Genomic DNA, 19,756 nt, shown 5'->3' with positions numbered 1-19,756 from the left:
ATTTAACTCTTCAATAAAACATTGAAACAAAATATACTCTACAATCTGTGTGATATGTGGAGAAGAGGCTTTACACAGGGAACAAACACAAACCTCTCCTTGTTTATAGACCTGTATAATAACAATCTTATGAAATTAGAGAAGGGACCTGAACTCAGAACTTCCTCTCTGCTCTGAAAAGATACGCAACAGCATAGCAACCCTTTAAAGAAAAACACTTCTTTGTTACAGCTGATACAAATCCTGCAATAAATCTGCAGTGCGTCTACTTCCTGCTTTCATGAAAACAGACATAGGATTAACATCCTGTGCTTGCAAATTAGCTGCTCTGGCGAGGCATCAGCTGACACACCTGCGATATCAAATTACAGTAGTGATTAGTCACAAATGAGGGGGAGTTAGCCAGGCCAAAATCTCTAAAAACATACAGGGTGCATTTCTAGGTTTTCCTTCTGTCCTGTACAGTAGTGTGGTCATTTTAGATGAAAGTAGCACTTGTTGGGAGTGTTTATTTCCCTGGGTAAAAAAATGGCTGCACCTGTTTTCTTTCAATCCAAGAACAGCAGTTTTAGGATTTCCAACCAATAAATAAAAGGCCGGATTAAATCCTTTTCTGTCTTAAGCGACAGTCGTACCGCTTTTCTTCTTCCTCACATCCAAGACTTAAAGCCCCTTTGGCTGGTGGAAGCTTGCTGTCAGCAGGCTTGTGTGTAGCCCTGGATCACACTTGCACTCCTCTGGCAGTGCTAATAATGAAGACAGCATCAGTTTCACACATAGACCTCACTGGTACAGATGATGAAAGGAACTCCAGCAGCTTCTCTTCACTTCCACCGAGGGAGGGCTCTCTGGAAATTTTCATCATGGAAAAATACGATTACCAAATATAACAGTGAGGGCGGCTGAAATATACTGAAGTAGAATAGAATTTGAGCCAAAACTTGTTTTTCCTGGTAGATTTATTGGCTTCACTGAGAAACTGCCCCCAAACTGTGGAAAGGGTGGCAGACTGTAATTGAGCTTTTCACACACATACGGTAGTACACCACATGACCTATGTAGTTCACTGAGCACGCTCCAACTGGGCGGCACGCTCTCCTCAGCTACTCACATGCTTCGAGTCCCACAGGGAAAAAACAACTTGTACAAAAAGTCAGCTCATTTAATTTCCTCATTAGAAATTGTCTACTTTAGGCCTTGTTCACATTGCGTTCGGCTCGCGTGTCCGTCCGCAGTGGGCTTTTTTCCCTGCTTTTGTTTAAAGAGACACTGAAGCGAAAAAAAATGATGATATTATTGTATGTGTAGCACAGCTAAGAAATAAAACATTAAGATCAGATACATCAGTGTAATTGTTTCCAGTACAGGAAGAGTTGAGAAACTCCAGTTGTTATCTCTATGCAAACAAGCCATTAAGCTCTCTGACTAAGTTAGTCGTGGAGAGGGCTGTTATCTGACTTTTACTATCTCAACTGTTCCTGGACTATTTACTTTTCCTCTGCTAGAGGAGAGGTCATTACTTCACAGACTGCTCTGAAAGACTCATTTTGAATGCTGAGTGTTGTGTAATCTGCACATATTATAGAATGATGCAATGTTAGAAAAAACACTATATTCCTGAAAATAAAAGTATGAGAATATTTTCTTTGCTGCTAATCTTCTAGTAATTATTCATAGTACACAACCAATTCACTATATCATATTTTTTTTTCGCTTCAGTGTCTCTTTAAGCATTTTCCGTCGATTTTCTGCGCGTTCGCTCGTTTTTGTGGGCGTTTTTGTAAGCGCTTTTGCAGAGCGCTTCAGTCTTGATTCGGAAATAATTTTTTTTAAAAAATGCTCATGCAATCGCTTGCCAAAGCGATTTTGTGAGCATTTTGCGGTTTTTTTTCTATACCTTGAATTGAGGCAAATTGCCGCAAAAATGGCCCAAGCACCGCTCTTCTAAGTGGATCGCAAACAAACCGCTCAGATATGAACTACCTCATAGAGAATCATTGCACAAGCGCTTTCAGGGCGATTTTGAAAATCGCCCGTGCTTAACATTTTACAAAACCGCCTATAATGTTAACAAGGCCTTACTGCAGAGGAACCAAAGCAAATCCATAACATTCTAAACTATGTTGCCAGTCTCTGAAATGTAATTTCATCTTCAAAAAGTATTCTCAAAAACAAAAGTTGCAATTTACAGATGTACTCCAGCGATTGCGCTCAAACTTTTTTGCATCGAAATCTACATTTTTGACGATTTTTAAATAGTCATGGAAATGTACCATGGATTTTCGCAAGTCAAACATTATCATTGAGATTAAAACGTTCATGTCTTCTCATGCCAAAAATATGGAGATTTATCACACTTTAAGTGACCACCATTGTTTTGTAAGGAGGCACTCTAGCACGGATAGTTAGGAAAACGACACTAAGGGCCCTTTTCCACTTGCGGCGATTGCGATGCTGAATCGCAAATCGCCAGTGATTTTTAAATCGCTAGGGTTTGCTAAATAACAGGAATCGCGGTAGGTATTTTCCACTACCGTTTACCAAAGCGCAGACGCGCTGCGAAACGATTTTTTACCACGATTTTACTATGCATTGCATAGCAAAATCGCAATTGCATAAAAAAATTAGGGACTTGCTGAATCGCAATCGCTTAGTGCAATCGCTAGCGATTGCTAGTGGAAAGCGGCCCTGAAAGAGAGACAGCACTCTTCTCTCACAGATTTACATATCTAGAATAGATTTTATAATAGCCTCATTGCTAACTTGCTACACATCTGCATGTTATTGCCATCTGCCTATTGATAGTAACAGCTGCACTTCCTTATATATTGCAGATCTCTGAACACATCACCGGAAGTTGCTGGTCATGCTCTCTAAGTAACTTTGTGTTTTCAGTTTTTTCGTCTCCTTTTATATTTTTAATTTTCACAAACCTGCGTTTTGTTATGCAGCACTGTGACATGAGAAGCTTGCTTGTGGCCCAGTATTGTGGCGGTATAGGAAGTGCAGTACATTAATACAGTGCCTACAACATGTAATGGGTTATGCCCAATATTTGGCCTTACTTCACCAACGTTTCACTGAGGTTTCCATAGGATGTTCTGGGATCCCAACAAGCCCAGCCGTGTTGCCAATCTGTCAGAGGATAGTGCTTGTCCTAGGCAATGTCCTTCTACTGCTGTTCTATTTCATAGAAATTCTTTTTTATATATATATATATATGTGTGAATTAACCTTTATAATTGATGAGATTAATTGTGCATGCGTGTCTCATGTGGACACAAAAACTTAGGGCAAAATGAACTCAAGCTGACATCAAATGAAGACTGATTAATAGGGATAAGCAAGAACGCTCTCGTGAAAAAGTATGAACGTCCTGCAGAGTTCGGGAGGCGAGAAATGCGGGGTTAACTCACCCGACTACCACCTGCATTCCGGTGCATACACTTCCGTATTCAGAGCCAGAACTTCCGACTCTGTGCGCAGGTGGCTCAGAATGGCCGGCTCTGTGGCTTCCGGCTCAGAATGCAGGCAGTGGCCAGGTGAGTTAGCCCCGCCTATCCCACTCTCGCCTCTCGCACTCGGCAGGATGTAGCGTTCTTGGTCATGCCTACTGAATAACTGAACTACAGACAAGCCAGAGGCATGTGTACACTAGCCCTTAGGGCCCGTTTCCACTCACTAAGAATACACAGGGTTTCCCCGCATCCGATTTGCACAGAGAAACGCTGTCTATTCACACCCCAGCATGCCATCCATATCACATACCAGTGCAATCCTTGATGGCATGCAGCTGCTTTTCATGGCACACATCGGAATCCCTATAGCCGAGCATAGCATGGCTATAGTGATTCGGCTGTGGCTTCAAAGCAACACCGGTGCTGCGTCGGGATCTGAAAGCGAAAAAGAAATTATGATATAATGATTTGTATGTGTAGTACAGCTAAGAAATAAAACATTAGGAGCAGAGACATAAGTCTAATATTGTTTCCAGTACAGGAAGAGTTAAGAAACTCCAGTTGTTATCTATGCAAAAGAGCCATTGTGCTCCACGACTTTCAAAGTCGCAGAGAGCTCTGTCTTATGAAGCTTATTATCTCAAGTGTCTGTAAATGTATTTTCTTTTTCTCTGCAAAGAAGTGTTCAAAAGTTCACTGGCCTGCTATGTAAAATCATTTAGAATGCCGAGTAGTGTGTAAACTGCACATATTAGAGAATGATGCAATGTTATTAAAAAAAAAACCTATATAACTGAAAATAAAAATATGAGAATATTTTCTTTGCTACTTATGTTCTGGTAATTATTCGTACTACACAACCAATTCATTATATCATAATTTATTTTTGCTTCAGTGTCTCTTTAAACGGAGGAATGGAAATTTCACAGTAAACGGCTCCAATTTTATAAATAGGACCCGTTCACACTTGTGGCTCTGCAACTGATCTGCAGGATCCATGGCAGTCAGCAGATCGCACTTCTGAGCAGTCAACGATAATCCCGGGTAGGCAAATGCGTTCATCATATAGCCTATAATGGGGTGCATCTGCCCTGGGCTACAGCCGGACCACGGTGGATATAGGCCATTGCTGGCCACACGTGGTCCGAAACAAGTGGGAACACAGCCTTACAGTATACATCGCGTGCCATGACAGTGTTGTGTAAGAAGCCATTACATCCGCTGCTAATTCAGCATATAAAGTAACAAACGTTATCTCTTATCCCACTGGATCCACAAGACCTAAATCCTGATAATGGAATAAGAGCAGACTGGCCTGGTGAAGATAAAATCTGTTCATAAAATATTGTGCTGCACATTGGTTCTCACCCACTCACGGCTCTGAATGGCTCAGTATGCAGGGAAGTTTGGAGCAGTTTCCAGTTACTTTCACTTTCCAAGAATAAGTGAGCGGACAGAGCTGTGCATTGAGCTGTGCGGCCGGGATTCCGCCCTATTTGTTATTGTCTCCACTCGATCTATCCCGGGGGCATTGTGCGTCTCACAAGAATCAAGCCGTTATTTATACAGAGCGCATTAATAAGCCTGAGCGTGCGTCAGCGGAACACTCACCAGCCATTGTTGAGGGATTTCGGGAAGAGGCATCTGTGGCGGGGCCGGAACGCTGCTGGACATCTCTGCTCTGTGCACATGGTTCTTCAGCTCCAGCTCTGCCCAGAAGAAGAAGAACAAGAAGAGATTCAACACAAGAGAACCCAAGGCAGCTTACAAATAGAAACCAGCAACAAGCATTTGTAATGATCTTTACCATCAATCCAACTACTTTTCACACTGGAGTGTCATTTCTCCTGTCATTTAATTGCATTATCTTTTGCAAATGCCCTTTCAGAGGCAGGTTTAAAGGATACCCGAAGTGACATGTGACATGAGGAGATAGACATGTTTATGTACAGTGCCTAGCATACAAATAAATAACTATGTTGTGTTCCTTTTTTTTTCTTTCTCTGCCTGAAAGAGTTACCATAAATATCAGGTATGTAAGTGGCTGACAGTCCTGACTCACAGGAAGTGTCTGCAGTGTGACCCTCATTGATAAGAAATTCCAAGTATAAAACACTTTCCTAGCAGAACATGGCTTCTGAGAGCAGGAAAGAGATAAAAAAGGGTCAAGAGTTCATAGATTCTTGCTCTGGCATACGTCAATGAAGGTGTCATTGAGCAAAACCAATAAAACTGTTAAAACATAAAAAGTAGATTAAGGCTGCTTTCACAGTGGGACGTTACAGGCGCACGTTAGAGCAGCCTGTAACGCAGCCTAACTCACAGCAATGTAAAAGCAATGGGCTGTTCACAGTGCCCACGTTGCGTTACATTGTAACGCTGCACGTTCTGTGAAAGTGCAGCATACTGTGCGTAGACTGGTTGCCCATACGCAGCAATTAGCCACATGGCTAATTAATATTCACTGCACTGCTGACGTGCAATGTTTTCTTCCTGGAGCGGCCGCTTTGTGCGCTGATTGGCTGGCAGGACCACGTGGTCCCGCCAGCCAATCAGCACCACGGAGACGCAGTGTGCACAAAGAGCTGCATAACGCGGCTCACTATGGCGTCCTCCTTGAACACCACCATGCATTGCGTTAGGGGCACATTATGCGACCTATAACGTCCCCTAAGACGCAACGCTCTGGTGGGAAAGTAGCCTTAAACATAAAATAAAGCTGTGGAATATCTTAAAAAGTCATTTTTAGGAAAAGGAGGATAGATGCAATCATTTATTTAATTCATTTATTTTCGCCTCAGGAGTCCTTTAACCATTTCCCCTCCCCCGGGACGAGTAACTACGTCCCTGCAAAATGTCATAACTCTGTGCAGGGACGATTGAACAAAATCCTTTGTTCCATCGAGTCCCAACTTTATTAATACAGGTAAAAAGCCATACAGTCAAGTTGTGCTATGATTAAGGACCTGTGAGTCCGAAACATGTCAGCTCCTTGACTGTATGGCCTTTTACCTGTATCAATAAAGTTGGGACACGATTGAACACAGGATTTTGTACGGAACTTCTTCCGTTTTTGCTGCATATCTGGGTCAAGTCGCCTGGTTCCAGCACTATCTTGGTGTCCAAGGTGTAGCGGAATCCACCTACTTGCTATTTCTTGTTTTCATGGAAGCAGGCATAGGGTTAACATCCTGTGCTTTCAAATTAGCTGCTCTGCCATGGCAGTCAGATGACACAATGAGAGATACAATTATACTTGTGATTAGTCACAGGTGAGGGGGGTTAGAAAGGCTGAACTCTCTAAATACATAAAGGGTGCATTTCTCCTGTTTTCCTTCTGTCCAGTGCAAGAGTTCAGATCCACTTTAGGCCCCCTAACAAGCTGCTAGTTGTGCTGCCTTTGCAAAAAAACTTTTTTTTATATATATACAGTACATAACTAGTTATAAGAAATGTTCTATTAAATGCATATATAAACCTTATACTGCATCTGTGCATTCCCTCCCAACCCAATTCCCATACACATGCCAGGTCCAGCTTAAAATACACCTGAAGAAAGAGAGCTATGGAGGCCGCCATATTTATGTCCTTTTAAAGGGAACCTAAAGCTAGAGGGATATAGGAGGTTGCCATATTTATTTCCTTTTAAACAATGCATATTGCCTGACTGGCCTGCTGATCCTCTGCTTTAGACTCGGTTTAGCCACAGACCCTGAACAAGCATGCAGATCAGGTGCTCTGACTGAAGTCTGACTGGATTAGGTGGATGCTTGCTCAGGGCTATGGCTGAATGTAATAGAGGCAGAGGATCAGCAGGGTTGCCAGGCAACTGGTATTGCTTTAAAGGAAATAAACATGTCAGCCTCCATATCCCTGTCACCTTGGGTTCCCTTTAAAAATAATTTTATATTGGCTGAATGGGTACCTAAATGCACCCCGTAAAAGTAAAGCTCTGTACACACCCTCAACCACCATCACCCGAAACAAATGACTGATGGGTCAGCCGAGAATAGTTTAAAAATGTCCCAATGAGGTAATGATAGCAATTATCATGCATGGAGACTGATCTGTCCTGTGTATCAGTTTGGACAATAATCAACGTTAGTCATTCCTGCTGAACAATAATAAGCCATCAATTAATTCAAAGCACTCAGGTGTGGCGATTTCCGCATTTCTGCAAACAAGCTAAACGACAGACCATTGCTTTGCCACCGTCAAATTAAAGTGTGGTCCAACATCGTTTGCTCGCCCGTCACGGATTGGGATCATTCTTTTTTACCAACAGCGATTAAGCGAGTTCAGGCCTTAAAGAGAGTCTGAAGCGAGAATAAATCTCGCTTCAGAGCTCATATTCAGCAGGGGCATGTGTGCCCCTGCTAAAACGCCGCTATCGCACCCCTAAACGGGGGTCCCTTCACCCCCAAATCCCCTCCGTCCTCGCCGGGGATCTCTTCCGGATAGAGGCAGGGCTAACCTCACGCGCGTCTGTCAGCGCGTATCTCCGCCTCTCCCCCGCCCCTCTCAGTCTTCCTTCACTGAGAGGGGCGGGGGAGAGGCGGCGATGCGCATCTGATAGACGCGACTGGAGGCAGGGCTGCAGCCGTTAGCCCTGCCTCTAGGAGCAGCAAAATTTACGACCAAGTTGGTAGTAGATTTTGCAGGGGGGGGTTGGGGGTGAAGGGACCCCCGTTTAGCCGCGGGATAGTGGCGTTTTAGCAGGGGCACACGTGCCCCTGCTAACTGTGAGCTCTGAAGCGAGATTTATTCTCGCTTCAGTGTCTCTTAGTTTGAAAATAATAACTTTGCTATAATTTAAATAAAACACCGCCTTGTTTAGAGCTGAGCTTCTAAAATGACTAAATACAGACAATATTGAAAGATCAACTCGCCCTTTATTATTGTTAAAATGGACCTGAACTCTTCCACAGGACAGAAGGAAAACATAGAGAAATACACCCTGTATGTATTTACTGTAGATATTTTAGCCTGTCTAATTCCCCCTCATCTGAAAGTAATCACAATTGTAATTTGATCCCTCAAGCTGTGTCAGCTCCAGGATCTCAGCAGTCCTTGGCACAGCAGCTAATTTGTAAACACAGGATGTTAACTCTATGTCTGCTTCCATAAAAGCAGGAAGTAGACACACTGCAGATTTATTGCAGGGTTTGTATCCGCTATAAGGCCCAGTGCACACCAAAACCGCTAGCAGATCCGCAATATGCTAGCGGTTTTGGGAGCTGATTTCATAGCGATTCTAGGTATGTTTAGAGAGGTTTTCTAAACATACCTAGCGGTTTTGCGTGCGTTTTTGTGTAGCAGATTACACATATTGTTACAGTAAAAGCTGTTACTGAACAGCTACTGTAACAAAAATGCCTGGCAAACCGCTCTGAACTAGCGTTTTTCAGAGCGGTTTGCGTTTTTCCTATACTTTACATTGAGGACGAAGCGCTTCCGAAAACCGCAAACGCGCAGCAGGAGGCGCGTTTGCGGCTTGGCAAAAACCGCAAACCGCCGTTGTGCACCATCCCATTGCAATACATTAGACAAGCGTTTTTAGAGGCGGATGCGGCCGGCGGATCGCTCCAAAAACCGCTCAGTGTGCACTGGGCCTAACAAAGAAATGTTATTCTTGAAAGGTTATTATGCGGTTGCTCATCTTTTACATCAGAAAGAGAGTTCTGAGTCCGGGTCCACATTAAGTATTTTATTATTTATATAGCGCCGACATCTTCTGCAGCGCTGTACAGAGTATGTAGTCTTGTCACTAGCTGTCCTTAAAACGTGACTCAGTTTTCATAGCCTAATAAACGTCTAAAACAGACCTAGAAAATGTTATAAAAACATTAATTGTGTAAACGATCTTCACATATGTTAGGAAGAAGAAATTCATTAGGAGGGAGCACAGTTGTCATAACACAGCACAGTGGGGTCCTGGCAGCCCCCATTATCAGCATGACACCAGTATCAAGCCTGCGGGGTTATGCATGGTGCAAGCTTCTTTTGGCCAGATAGTGTCTCACTAACCTTTGGATAACTGTATCCTCTGCAGAATGTTGCTTATCACAGTCTTCTTCTCCTTAACAGTGGTGGTGAGATACTCGTGGTCCAGCAGTTGTAGAAATAAACGCAGCTCCACTATCAGCTCCTCCATGTCTGCAAAACACACAATCATGCAACATAAGAGAACTGAAGATTGACCACATCAAAATTCCAATTCTGTATTAAAAGGTTTATCCAGAGTGTGTTCAAAAAATGTAAACAATGTTTACGAGCTCTAAAGGTGGGAGCACACTAGCAACTAAATGTCTCCCCCAAATCAGCTGCGGATGAAAGGTTTTGAAGGAGCCTCATGCAGATACACTGCTCTGCTGGTTTCCTGGCTGAGCACTGTCTCCTCCCTTAAAGGACACCCGAAACGAAAATAAACTAATGAAATAAACAATTGTATCCATCTTCCTTCTCCTAAAAAGGACTTAAGATATTCCACAGGGTTTTTTTATGTTTAAATCTACTTTTTAAGTTTTAACGTTTGTTTTTGCTCAATGACATTCATTGAAGTAGGCCAGAGCTAAAATGTATGAACCCTTTTTTATCGCTTTCCTGCTCTCAGAAGCCATTTTCTGCTAGGAAAGTGTTAATAGTTGGAATTTCTTATCAGTGAGGGTCACACTGCAGTCACTTCCTGTCTGAGTCAGGACCGAGTCAACCACTTATAAACCTGATATTTAACTCTTTCATGCAGAGAAGGAAAAAAAGGAACACAGCCTAGTTATTTGTATGCTGCGCACTGTACATTCCAATGTCTATCTCATCATGTCACTTCGAGTATCCTTTAACGAAACAGGCAAAGGGTGAGAAAGAGAGAATATACACATACCGGCACGCACACACATACACAACACACACATCTGTATATGGATATTCAGGCTAGAGATGAGTCTGTACAGCCTCAGCAACCAACTGTCACCCAAGGTGTTGAGCACCCATTTCTGCTGGGTGGCTGTAGTAGGATAACTAAAGTGGAGGCTGCCATCTTCATTACCTTTTAAACAATACCAGTTGCTGCAGTAGTGTCTGAATAACATCAGAAACAAGCATGCAGCTAATCTTGTCGGATCTGACAAAGTCAGAAACATCTGATCTGTATATGCTTGCTCAGGGTCTTAGTATTAGAGGCAGATAATCAGCAGGATAGCCAGGCAACTGGTATTGCTTAAAAGGAAATAAATATTGCAGCCTCCATATTATTCTCGCTTCAGTTTACCTTTAAGTGTGTACAAGAGAATACTCCCTCAACTGTGTCTACCATTATATGCATATCCTTTTGGACTCTGCACAATATAATGTCCCTAGAGACATGAATTAGTAACTTGAGAGAGCCATAATTTAGCCTTGCACGTGTTGATTTTCCATTCGGCAGTGCACTGCATTTCAGTTTCAACTAATGGAGTCTAAAATTTGTGTCTATGATGCGACCGGTTTTACAAACTTCTCAATCTATTCCAGTTCTTGCTTTCACTTCTCCCCGTTTAATCAATAATCACTACAGATGGTCACTGAGCGCAAGATGCAAATTAATTCTGACTTGCATGTAAATGTAATGCTTATTGAATGCAGGTCAGAACTGAGCCAATCAAATCTACTGCCTGATGATTTCTATTGGCCAAGTTCTAAACTACATACAATTTGCTTTTAACTTGCATGCAAGTCTTAATTATTTGCATCTCAAACTATCACTACAAAAACAGCATGCCTTGATTGCCCTATACAATACTGGGAGTGATTCATTTTTGATCAACAGTTAAAGGGAACCAAGCACCACTTTTTTTTCCTGGTTTATATAGTTGCTGCCATGTTTCCCCTCCCCTTCTAGATGTCCATTATTTATCCACAAGGTGTGACGATAGTATCTGTGACTTCCCTAAACTCTTTGAAGCACAGTGTCCTATCTACTCCCCCCCCCCCCCCCCCCCCAATAAGTGTACAGCCACCTTCAGGCTATGTTCACAGTGGTGTGTTGCAGTGTGGCATGATGGCCGCTTTGTAACGCGGCACACTGCAGTGCACAACCTATGTGACATTCACAGTGCAGTGGGTATGTTGTGGTATAATGGTGTGTGGCACTGTAACCCATTGCAAGCAGTGTATTACCACAAAATGCACATGTTACAGTGACAGTAAAGCATACTTTTCATTGATTATATGCGGACTCCATGCAACGCAACGTATAGGTAATGGGCAGTGCTGATTTGACGATCCGCTGCGTCCCCTATAACAGCAGGAATGTAACTGATCAGTAAACTGACAACGGCCTCTGTGAACATAGCCTTAAAGAGAATCTGTACTCTAAATTTCTTACAATAAAAAGCATACCATTCTATTCATTATGTTCTCCTGGGCCCCTCTGTGCTGTTTCTGCCACTTCCTGCTGCAATCCTGGTTTGTAATTGCGAGTTTTAGGCAGTGTTTACAAACAAAAAACATGGCTGCTAACCAGCATGTGATAGGCTCAGAGGAGCTCAGTCTGTGACTCACACAGAGCCTGCAGGGGGCCTGGAGAGGGTGTGTATAGCTTCTGCCAATAACAGCAGAGCAGCACATTCCTACCTGAGCCCAACAAAGCCGTCAAAAGAAAGAAGATTAGATTATATAACAGAGATAATACATCCACTGTGCAACTAGGAAAGGCTGCAGTAAGACAGACCACATTAGAACAGGTATAGGAACTTATAGGATAGAAGAAATAAGGCTGAAAATGTTGTTACAGAGTCTCTTTAAGGTGCCCATAGACCTAACGATTATGGGCAGATTCGACAAAGAGACACATTTATCTCTAATCGCATCTGATTACAGATAAATGTGACTTTTTGTCGATTCTGCCCATATACTACAGGCCGATTCCTGTCCGATTTCTGCATGAAATCTTCAGGGAATCGGCACCGCCGCGTCCGCCAATGTATAAATGTCCCCCCCTCCCCATGTGTGCATTATGTGTTACCTGTCCTGTAGCAGCTCAGGTTACGGACACCGTGCAGAGGCTGCTACCAGACAGGTAACACATAAATGCACATGGGGGGGGGGTACATTTATACATTGCGGCGGCAGTTTCGTTGTCTCATCGCTCGCTCTGAAATCATCCGCCGTACCGCCGCACACCCGACCAACCAACTTTGGCCCGACATCTTGTGCCATGCGTGATCGACCATGCAACCAATTTCCTTCCTGAAATCGGTCGCTTTGTCGGTCGGGCATGCACTTGGCAGCACCAATTTTCATCCAATTTGATTATAATAATCAAATTGGATGGTCAAGTCGCCTGATGTATGGCCACCTTTACTTACAGAGACGGATACATAGACTATGGTTAAGGACAAAACATTTTGAAAAGCTTTAAATCACAAAAGACTGGCGGGCAAAGGACCAGGAACATTCCCTACACAAGTCTCCAGGTCAGCAAAGCAAAATTTGCAACAGGTACTCTTTAAAGGGAACCTAAAGTGAGAAAAATATGGAGGCTGCCATATTTATTTCCTTTTAAGCAGTACCAGTTGCCTGGCTGCCCTTCTGATCCCCTGCCTCTAATGCTTTTAGCCATGAACCCTGAACAAGCATGCAGCAGATCAGGTAATTCTGACACTATTGTCAGATCAGACAAGATTAGCTGCATGCTTGTTTCAGGTGTGTGATTCAGATACTGCTGCAGCCAATGGGTTCAGCAGGGCTGCCAGGCAACAGGTATAGTTTAAAAGAAAATAAATATGGCAGCCCCTGTATGCCTCTTGGTTCTGGCTCCCTTTAAGGCTGAACAATCTATAGTTCTTATAGACTGAAAATGGCACTCTGCCTGATAAATCGGACATCCTCTGCTGAAATTCTAAAGGTGCGTACACACATGCGACTATAGTCGTTTGTAACGATCGTTCCCCGATCTTTACCAACGACGATCGTTACAAAAAACGAACCAACGACTATTAAGGCAAACGACGAACGAGGCAAATCGCTACAAAACAAAGTTCTGTCTTGGCGGATTTTTACCACCGACGATCGTTAGCAAAAGTGGCACATCGTTGGAAACGATCGTTCGTACCAGGCTGGACATGCGCATTTCACTTTTTCTCCAAGGAACTTTACAATTTTATGCGCAGGCGCATTAAGTGCTTTTACGTGGTGTAACGTTCGTTCTAACGATGTGATCGTTACATACTTTTTACAACTAACTTTACTTCGGTCGTTCTTTCGTCAATTAAAAGATCGTTCGTCGTTGACAACGAACGATCGTTGTCGCATGTGTGTACGTAGCATTACACTTGCTCCTCTGTCTAATCTGCTGGAGAGTCCAGGCCTGCCAGACATGCAGTGATTACAAATAAGAGCTGCTGCTAATGTTTTGTTAGGAAGCTGCAGCCCAGTTTCCATGTGATGCAGTTGTAATAATACTCTCCAGGTGTTAGCAGGGCATGTATGCACATCACTGTGCCCATGTGGTTTACATAAAGAGGATCTTCCAAAGGATTAATACATTACTGACTGCTCATTAAATAAATACACACAGGTCGGGGGGGGTGCAATCTCCCATCTACTCCCCACCCATATACTGCTGAAGAATTTACAGGTGTTATATGCTGGGTGATTTAAAAAATAAATAATAATAACTTTAGTTACAGACACATATTCTATATAATAATAGTAGTAGCAGTAGGGTATATGCAACTGTCCCTGCGTACAGCAGGGGCAGTTGTCTCTGTGTAGCTGGGTCCGTGCTTTTTTTGCTACAGCGCATGCGCGCAGCACGGACCCAGCCTCACACAGGCAGGAGGACAGGGACAGGGCCAGGGAGCCAGGAGGGCATGTGAGCGTGCGGCAGGTGCGCGCATTTGCGTTTGTCGGGTACGCGCGCGTGACGCACTTGCCTGTTTTTAAGTAGCGCTGCTCATTTCCTTGCTATGTACTAATGTAATTTGTTTTTGGTCAGCTGCTCCCACTTAACAGCCATGTTTTTGGTTTATGTGCAGAGCTTCTGTTTGGGTTCAAGGTGCGTTTGTAGTTCCTGGGGGGGCTAAGCGCATCTCTGATGGAGGCCATTCGGAGGCGGCCTGGTGTTGCGCTGATCCACCTTTTGCGCAATTTTCAATTTTATTTGATTAGCCGCACCCAGGCTATGCATATACATAGGTTAGGGTTTAGTTAGTGTTAGGCCCCTCCCATGGAGGATCGACTTCTTCGCAGTGGGAGGGACGAGTACTTAATAGGTTGCATGCAAGCTGTTAATGGAAACCAACATCCTCCTCTATTGGTAGACAGGTCATGTGTATGCTCGGTGTGTATTCGACCCCACAAGTGGGGCTTGCACTCTTTTGCAGGTAGGCACTTGCCTGTTTTTAAGTAGCGCTGCTCATTTCCTTGCTATGTACTAATGTAATTGGTTTTTGGTCAGCTGCTCCCACTTAACAGCCATGCTTTTGGTGTATATGCAGAGCTTCTGTTTGGGTTCAAGGTGCGTTTGTAGTTCCTGGGGGGGCTCAGCGCATCTCTGATGGAGGCTATTCGGAGGCGGCCTGGTGTTGCGCTGATCCACCTTTTGCGCAATTTTCGATTTTATTTGATTAGCCGCACCCAGGCTATGCATATACATAGGTTAGGATTTAGTTACTGTTAGGCCCCTCCCATGGAGGATTGACTTCTTCGCAGTGGGAGGGACGAGTACTTAAAGGGGTTCTTTCGCGAAAAAAGTAGGCAGTTAAAAAATGTGACAGATGACAGGTTTTGGGCCAGTCCATCTTTTTAAGGGGGATTCTCAGGGCTTTCTTTGTTTTCAACAACATTTCCTGAACAGCAGTTGCAAAATCTAACTGACATAATAGTGTGCAAGTGATTAGGGAGGCCGGCTGGTATCTTGCTATTTTGGCAGTTAAACTGCTGTTCAGGAAATGCTGTTGAAAACAAAGAAAGCCCCGAGAATCCCCCTTAAAAAGATGGACTGGCCCAAAACCTGTCATCTGTCACATTTTTTAACTGCCTACTTTTTTCGCGAAAGAACCCCTTTAATAGGTTGCATGCAAGCTGTTAATGGAAACCAACATCCTCCTCTATTGGTAGACAGGTCATGTGTATGCTCGGTGTGTATTCGACCCCACAAGTGGGGCTTGCACTCTTTTGCAGGTAGGCACTAGTCTGTTTTTAAGTAGCGCTGCTCATTTCCTTGCTATGTACTAATTATAAAGGTCTTGTGGCTAGTTTGTTTGAGGTAGCTTATGTACTGATCACGTGTAAGTAGCCCCAGAACCGGCATAACTTATGTGCATCAGTATTTAAAGAGATGATTTGGCAACCATGCCTCCAGTGCCAGAAAAGTTATCCTTGATTGTCTTTTCATTGCTTAACAAGATGCATGTAGCGTAAGGGATGGGGATAGCAGTTTTGCTTTGAGCGATCTCCTTTTGAAAATGAAGACAACAAATCTTGCACTGGACTCGATAAACAGCCCATAACTCCCACAACACATTAACACCCTCTAATTTAGCCAAATGTAGCTATTGTATATAAAGAGCATCTTGTAAACAAGCTTCAGGAAAATGCAGGCCGTTGGTAAAGACCAGTGCCAATGAAAATATGGGTAGAATTGGTGTATACCAATTACCTAGCATTTTCCACTAAACCACAGTTAAAGCTGGCCATACACCTATCAATCTGCCACCAGATAGACCATCAGATAGATCCCTCTCTGATCGAATCTGATCAGAGAGTAATCCATAGTCCGCCCATATTGGAAAACGTCCTAGTGCCACCTGCATGCCAAATCCCCCCAAACCCCCCCCCCCCCCCCCCCAAATGTATGACTTTCTGTTTTTTACTTCCAAATATTCTTCTGTCTTAAGAAAATCGAGAATTTAAGGGGGATGTGTTAGGAAAATGAGTACAATCTATAGAGACCTATGCAATGTATGCATGCCTGAAGGATCTGTTGCTAATGTCTTGGTACCAGATAACACAGGGCCAGGGCCGTTTCTTGGGCAGTGCACGCAGGGCGACCGCCCTGGGCGCAGCCTGGCAAGTAGAAGGGGGCGCAGGCAGAAGGACATAACCGTTAGGGAGCTGGTGACGTGTGGTGCAGCCAAATGGAAGAAGAAGATTACCAGCGCGATCACCTTCCTTGACTCCTCCTGGGCTGCCTACATCAGACGTGAAGTAATCATCACGTCACCACCACCTGATGTCCTGTAGCACTGCTGCAGGCTGTCAGTGCTCGGCACCCATGTAGGAGTCGGCTTTCCAAGCTCTCCCCGCCTGTGGATCCTCCTGGATGAGCAGCTAGTCACTAGTAAGTAGGCAGATCTACTTGTGACCTGTGGCTGTGTGACTGTCCCTAAAGAGTAAGGGTTCGTGAGTCCATGGGGGTGGGGAAAGGTGGAACAATTTTTACACCGGTGCCCTTGGTGCAATTTAGCCTAGAAACTGCCCTGCACAGGGCACCTTCTGAGTAGTGATGGTCATGTCTAGGAGAACTCATGGAGAAGCATCTGATAGGTATGCAAGTATCTGATTTGCTAGTCATGATCATGTGCTAAAGCAGGAGGTGATCACAGCAAATCAGAGCTTTGCAAATCTATCAGCTGATCAAACGAATCGCATGCTTCTCCATGAGTTTTTCTAGACAAGGCCATCACTACTTCTGAGATCTTGTGAAGTCCATTCCTTAATGGATCAGAGAGGTTTTGGTGCCACAAGAGGGACCCACTTAGTGTAGTAGAATAATTCTAAATAAAAGGCTAAAAAAAAAAAAAAAAAAAAGCCCTAGTCCTTTAAGAATTTGCATTCCTGGAACCATAATCCTCTACAGCAGAAAGTCTTTACTATTTCCTCACAGTGTCCATTGATAAGTTTTCATTCTGCTGAACACAGTTAGTCAGGCATAACTTGGATCACAACTCCTTTGATGTCAGGTTAATCAAGATCTGAACATTTCCCTGCTGCTGACTTTCTTCTTGAAGAGATTAATTATGTGGGCTGACTGACTTCCTTTTCATCTCCTGCAGCCAAAGCTCTGCACTGTACAGCAACACAGCACTGAGGCTGACCTGCTGGATGTAGCGCAGAGTGTCAGCCCTGACAAGGGTCCTGAACGGCTACCAGAGGGAGATTTCAGAGATTCCTATGGACAGATCATTCCCTCAGACAAATGTAAGAGATATGGGGAGCACCAATGGCAAAGTTTACTGAAGTCCATTAAGTGAAGTACTTTGCTGACAAGTGAACTGAATAGTCACTATACTGCCCATCAGGGGATGGGCCTGGGATACTGCAACAGACAAGACTCCGCCCAGTTAGGGCTTGTTTACACTACAAGAGCTTTTCTAAGTGCTTTGGGATTTTCATGGCTCGTTCACACTAGGGGGCGTCTTCCGCTTTTTTTCAAGCGCAGACGATTTTTAAAATCGGCAACAAAACGCTTGTGCAATGATTCTCTTTAAGAGGGTTCAGAGCAGCACGGTTCGTGCGCTGTGCGCTCAGCAAAGCGGTGCCTGTATCATTTTTGGAGCGTTTTTTTTCTATAATGGAAGGTATAGGAAGAGCGCTATACGCTCACAAAACAGCTTTATGTGGCGATTGACCCGGAAAGGAATAAATACAATGTATTTATTCTAAAAAACGCAAACGCAGAGAGTTCACTTCTTGACTTGTGTCAGGGAGTGAATCTCAAAACCACTTCAGCAAAGCGCTTAGAAAAGCACTTTTTCAAAAAATGCAGCGCACAGTGGAATGCCGGGAGGGGGAAACAAAAGCACACAAACGGAAAATGCTTGCGTTCTTAGGTGTGAATGAGGCCTAAAACTTCTTGCTAATAATATCCTATGTGTGTGTTCACACTGGAGCGATGTGATTTTGTAAAAACACTTACCTGGACTAAGCCAGGCCTGGGTTTATTCGGAAAAAAAAAAAAAAAAGTACTTATCCGTTAGCCGGGCGCATCCGGCAGGTGGCGCTAATTACTATTCCCCCTCCAGGCCGACATGGATAGTAGGGAAAGATGTAACTCTGGTGGAGTTTTGTCACCACCTAGAGGATGCGCCCGGCTAATGGATAAGTACCAAAAAAAAACGAAGCAAGAGAGAAAATATGGACACACCCATTTACCTTCCACACTAAGTTTCCACTAGGTGGAAATTTGTGCGTTTTTCCCCCACACATACATTTGTACAGCAATGAATTGCTATGGGCCTGCTGTTTCCATTTGATGTGAGAATCACATGCAGGAAAAAAAAAAACCCTGAAAACCAGACAACCGTGGTTTTTTTTGCAAATGTGTATGGGAATTTGCATTTAAGAATCATAAATATGCGTATGCGATTTTGTATTCGAATTCCGCACTCCAAAAATTCACATGTGATTCTTCTAGTGGAAACGTAGCCTTAATAATATCCAGGCTGCCTGTTATGCAGATTTTTTTCAGGGTTCGTAGTTTCTGAGGCACACCTGGAACAAGTGTGTAGCCAATGAGGTCAGAAGTTTTTAACTTGTTCTGGATAAGTGACCCAGTAAAAAAAACCCAAAAAAAAAAAACCCAACCTATACACCCATATAGAAGTACCAACATCTCACTGCCCCAGACATCTATGGCACTGAAAAGGGAAATCTTGTGCTTAGTGGGGTCCTTTAAGGAGAACCCTCCTCATTCCAAGCAGATGTGAAATTGCTGTCTGAGGGTTTCTGTAACACAAGCCTGTTGTATTTCCATCCTCAGATGCACCTAATGATTTATGAATAGGATTGCACAGCCTGTCCTCATTTATGTTTTATGTAATGCATATTGCACCAAAAATAGGTCAGAAATAGTTGTGATGGTCTGCATTTCATAGGAGAGGAGTTTGTGTATTCCCGATTCAGTGAGCATAAAATGTTGAGCAGGATGTATGCATAATTGCAAGGCCCAGAACTGTCAGCTGCTTCAAGATTTGGCTAAGTGGCTCCTCCTGAACTCCACATGACATTGTTCACATCTTACAATTCCAGACCCAGTTCTGTTCTCTAGTCTAGCTAGTCATTATTCATTTATCAGAGTGCCCATCATTAAGGGCCCTTTTCCACTAGCAGTCGCTAGCGTTCGCGCTGAACGCTAGCGATTGCTGAATCGCAATTCCGCCGTTTTACCCGACGTTTGCGGCCGCGATTTTGCTATGCTATGCACTGCATAGCAAAATCGCGGCAAAAGTCGCTCCGCGGCGCGATCGCGATCAAGTAAAAAACGAATCGCGGTAGTGGAAATGACCTACCGCGATTCCTATGTTAAAAAGCAAACC

General features: G+C 43.7%; 1 protein-coding gene across 4 annotated transcripts in view; it reads right to left on the bottom strand.

Moving 5' to 3' along the window:
• The window catches only part of AFAP1 (actin filament associated protein 1), a 207,973-nt gene that overhangs the window by 106,131 nt on the left and 82,086 nt on the right, over window positions 1–19,756 (bottom strand). For all 4 annotated transcript variants that reach the window (XM_068276817.1, XM_068276826.1, XM_068276845.1 and 1 more), the window contains exons 2-3: window positions 9,486–9,614; window positions 5,070–5,167 (exon numbers count right to left, since the gene is read on the bottom strand). In XM_068276817.1, the coding sequence (XP_068132918.1) occupies window positions 5,070–5,167; window positions 9,486–9,614 (227 nt within the window). The remainder of the gene's footprint in view (window positions 1–5,069; window positions 5,168–9,485; window positions 9,615–19,756) is intronic.

This window comes from Hyperolius riggenbachi, chromosome 1 (assembly GCF_040937935.1).
Source record: "Hyperolius riggenbachi isolate aHypRig1 chromosome 1, aHypRig1.pri, whole genome shotgun sequence".
Lineage (NCBI taxonomy): Eukaryota > Metazoa > Chordata > Amphibia > Anura > Hyperoliidae > Hyperolius > Hyperolius riggenbachi.
Note: the sequence above shows the minus strand (reverse complement) of the source record. Positions and strands in the feature narration are given on the sequence as shown.